Consider the following 4,526-nt stretch of genomic DNA (forward strand, 5'->3'; position numbering starts at 1 on the left):
TATGAAAATTTGTGGATATTTCTCTCCCGATTTTTCAGAGAATTTCGTTTGTAATTTGATCCAAAAAGTCTTAAATTTCAAGGAAAAATATTGATAACTTTCTTTAAAAAAAAAATATTTTCAAAGGAGAAATTTGACTGCATTCGAATGCTTATACAACGTTTTTACTTAGCACGGCAGAACAGGTAAAAGTTTGTAAAAGTTTATTTACGCTCTTAGATTTCAGCAAAGTGGCGAGACGTTATCTGATCAGGGAAATGTATAGCGTCATGGTGCTGATGAACAATTTTAATTCATTTGAAGATGCAATCGCCGCCTTTATCTAAAAATCTCAGAAGTAGATATAAATGATCGAGTGGACTATTACGGATTAGAATATTTAAAGTTCACCTAGGTAATCCACTTCGTCTTCCATCCGATCAAAATGTGCCCATCCAAAGTTTTCGTAAGTTATCAATTGTTCTTTAGAGACCCTTCATGAGTATAAAAATCGGATCCCCCCCCCCCTCTCGTAAAGCAAATTTATACCATTCTGAAAAGGTAAAAAAAATACTGAAAGATCTGTTCTTCTCTTTATTTTTTGTTTTTTTTTTTCATTTGTAAAAAAGATAAACAGAGGCAGACAATAGAAGTAAACAGAGGTAATATAAGAGATCCGATTTTTTTTTCAGTGTGTGAGGGAGGGTTGGGGTGTGTGTCCTGTGTCCTGTGTGTATGAGTTACATGAACATAAAACCAGGTTGGTCTGCAATCCAAAATGGTCGTTTGTAGCTTAAAATTGTGTATATGGTTTTTACAAATTTCCTTAATGCACTTTTAGCCCATTTTCAAACATTTAGCCATGCTAGTCGATTGGTATTTCAAATGTATTATTAACGTGGAAGATAACACGTTAGGAGGATTTATAAATAGACTAGAAGCCTGTGGCCGCTACGCGGCCTCCAACCACTGAGAAAAGCTACATGTAAAAAATAGTAGAACAACCGCTTTCAAGTTATTTAAGAGATGAATGGACTCAAAATCCGACGGGTGCACGCGAAAGAAAGCATATTCGTCTCTGATTGCAAGGTCGATTGTGTACCAGTTGTTATGATTTATTTTTGTACAACGTTTTTAAAAAGCCACACACAGTTTTTCCATGAATTTTCCTAAATGATCTCAAATATAAGCATCGAAAATTTCGACGCGATATTTCCGTTCATTCTATTTTCTTTTTATGTAACAATACAAAAAAAAATTAAATATCCTCCGAGTTTCTGAATCTTTACAATGAGGAGACATATTATTTTCCCTTTACTTTGGTAAAAACCGGAGCAGAGAGGCAAGAATGATGACACGCAATCCTAGTTTAACGGCGACTTCAGCATCGCGCGAGCTAGGGATGGGAACGTGGTGGAGTTATCTCTATGCAGTGTGACGCGCCTTCCATTCGGCTAGCGGCAACATACCAACACCTAGGGTCAAATAGTTATCTCGTTACGCCTGTCGTAAATAAAATCAAAAATCGACGCCTGCACGCGGAAAAAAGTGTGATCTTTGATTGCAACGTTGCAAATCCCTACTCATTTTTTTAGTTTTCATCTTTAAAAAAAAAAAAAAAAAAAAAAAAAAAAAAAGCTATTACACAGTTTTTGTAGAAGTTTCAGAGAAATTCCCGGAATGATTTAAATTAAAATCACAAAAAATTTTGACGCGATATTGCCGTTTTTTCCGTTTTCTTTTTATTAAACCAAAATTAATTTTACGCGAATCAAGTTTCAGAATCGCTGCATCGTTTAAGTGTCGTCCGTGCTGTTGATTCGTTGCAATTTAGATACTTATTTACCCTCTAATTGTGGCAAAAACCGGGCAGGGACCGTCGAAAGAAATGACGCGTGGGCCTAGTTTTGCGGCGATTTTAGCGTCGCGCAAGCTAAGGAAGGGAACTCAGTCGAGTGTCGAGTCATCTTCAAAATGTGATGCGCCTTCAATCCAATTAGCGGCATTGTGCAACCTATACCCGCGATCGAGTAGTTATCGCAAATAAATCTCGCATTGCGTTTGGTGCAATGCGAGAAGTATTCATGCAATCTTGTAGGCGCTAATGCGCGTTCGACGCCGACCGCACTGTTTAGCGCAATGCGGAAAGTATTCCTACGGTCTTGCAGGCGCTTTGACACCGACCGCACCGTGTTCGGCGCGATTATTATTCGAACTCGCGTTGGGATAATCGTGGCATCGAAAAATGGGGCTTAAAAGGCCCAAGTTGTGTTTCGACGCCGCCGTATGAACAGTCCAAAGTTGCCTCGTTTCTTCCGGAAACATTTTTTCTGAGAAAAGTTAGGAAAGTTTTCTATGTTCGCTTTTTTAGATTGAATGGACCATTAAACAAGTTAAGAATTTAAGCACTCTGATACGAGATTCCCCAACAGTTAGGATATCATTGTTGCCTTTTGGTGTTCACACCGCGAGCCTGCATGCAATCTTGGGATCGAAGGATTGCGGAAATTTTCCAGCTGTTTGTTTCCTCATTTTTTTCCAATTTTTTCAAATGAGAACGAAGCTAACTTTATCGCTTGAAATATATACAGAACATTCTGCCGAAGGAGAAGAAAATTTCTGATCATTTTAAATAAATTGCGTCGCGTGTGGCAGGGAGTCTGCTTCTGCAACGTTGCAAAAAGCGAACCGTGGCTTCGCACTTTCATCATCGCATTATTTATATCTCTTTCAAATTTGATCTCTGAACTTCCTATTGTGCGAAAATTATGCTTTTTTTACGTAAAATTTTGAGGTACGCTTCTGCCAAAAATCCATCATCCACGCAACGGCGATTTCCATGACAACAACCACCCCGGGCCGCAGAGCTATCAGCTGACCGAAAAAAAAGCGCCCGAAAATAACGAAAAACCGCGCACCTCCCGGTGAGACTAACGGGATAACCGATCTCTCCAAGGGCGCAAGGGGGGCCGATCTCTATATTTTTCCCGCCATCGGGGGACCGAAACGGTCAAGCCGGTCAGAGGCGGATCCAGCAATTTGGCAACACTGGATTTCCTCCATTTAAACCTATGCTAAATAATCGATTCTTGTCGGAGCACCTGGTCCCTCCAAGAATCGATACATTTCCATAGGTTTAAATGGAGAGGAGACAATGTTGCCAATTTGCTGGATCCGCCAATGAAGCCGGTACCACCTGCGCATGGATCGGCCCGGCCCGGCGGTTCGCGCTGAATATTGACGTAAAGGATAGGGCTTACGGAATTATAATTGGACTGCATTTTGCAATTTGGAACCATAAATTCTGGCCCTTCTGGAAAAACACTTATGTGCATAGGGAAACTAATGGCACATACGTTGTTTTTAAACCGGGCTAGAATTCATAGTTCCAAATTGCAAAATGTAGTCCTTACAGTGATGATGATTGTTAGGCCTATAATGGCCTACGCTGCCGTGGTGAAGAAGAACGTCGTATGAATATTTGAGTGTTGCCAAATTGTATCGGACACTGAAAAAAAAACACATTGGATCTGGAGTCCAGACTCTTAAAAACATCGACAAGAAAAAATACTCTTGATTCAATCAGATTTAAGCTTAAATCAAGAACCAAGCCTCTTAATTTGAAGGGATTTCCTTTTGATGTAAGCTTAAATCTGATTGAATCAAGAGTCCTTTTTCTTGTCAATGTTTTCAAGAGTCTGGACTCTAGATCCAATGTGTTTTTTTCCAGTAGACGAAACATGTATTTGTAGAGAAGGTATTGCATTTTACACCCTAAACTCTCAGATATTCTAGATTAAATTGCGAACAAAATTGTCTGAATCATTTGAAGAAAAATATTCAAAATTTTCCCAGTAAATTTGTTTTTTATTTTAGGAGATATGGCAACGGCTGAAGGTTAGTAAGTCGTTCGTCCAAGCAAACCGGTTACCTTGGAAAACTCCTTTTTCTTATTTGTTTTGATCCATGCTTGTTACATTTTCATGTTCAGGTCATCTTTGCCTTCGTTTTTGCGGTCATCCTCGCTCAGTTTGCAATTGCGGAATCATCAGGGTTATTCGATGTTGGTCTGGATGAAAAAGAAGTAAAAATAAACGATGACCAGAAACCATCAGTGTCATTTGCCGGGGGTTTCAATGAATCGCCAGATGCAAAAGAAAGAGCGAACGAAATATTCTCTGGGAAGTTGGGCAAATGTGCCAAGGAGAACTCACTATGCAACCGAAAAAAATGCTGTCCCCACCTCAATTGCGTACGAAGTGAATTATTCTATTTTTGGTCTTTTTGTCGAAAAGCGTGATAAAGAAATGAATACTCAAATAAAACAATCATTAGCATTATAATTTTTCTCCTCGTTCTCTTCTTTTTTATAGTGACCGACACACAGTGGATCGAGTCGATAGGAGAGGTCGGACTAAATTCGGAACCTTTAAGAGCTCAAAACTCCGTTTATACAAAATGTTGAGGTTCTAAAAGTGGTTCCATTGGTTTTCTCGTAGAACTTGCTACTAGAAGCATCCCTTTAAATTTAAAATGTGACGAAATAA

The 4,526-nt window shown here is 39.2% G+C and overlaps 1 protein-coding gene across 1 annotated transcript; it reads left to right on the top strand.

Annotated features, from left to right (window-relative positions):
- The first annotated feature begins 292 nt into the window (after nucleotides 1–292).
- Nucleotides 293–4,322, top strand: LOC109044741 (uncharacterized). Its single transcript, XM_019062590.2, has 2 exons — nucleotides 293–445; nucleotides 3,971–4,322. Exons 1-2 carry the CDS (start codon nucleotides 425–427, stop codon nucleotides 4,277–4,279), a joined length of 330 nt encoding a protein of 109 aa, XP_018918135.2. The 5' UTR covers nucleotides 293–424; the 3' UTR covers nucleotides 4,280–4,322.
- Nucleotides 4,323–4,526: the final 204 nt, after the last annotated feature.

The sequence above is a fragment of the Bemisia tabaci genome, chromosome 10 (genome assembly GCF_918797505.1).
Source record: "Bemisia tabaci chromosome 10, PGI_BMITA_v3".
Taxonomy (NCBI): domain Eukaryota; kingdom Metazoa; phylum Arthropoda; class Insecta; order Hemiptera; family Aleyrodidae; genus Bemisia; species Bemisia tabaci.

Bases quoted from the DNA above. Each gene is read 5' to 3' on its own strand.
- LOC109044741 (XM_019062590.2), top strand. From the start codon at position 425: ATGTGCCCATCCAAAGTTTTC. The intron at 446-3,970 runs GTAAGTTATCAA...TTTCATGTTCAG, and splicing joins TGTGCCCATCCAAAGTTTTC to GTCATCTTTGCCTTCGTTTT.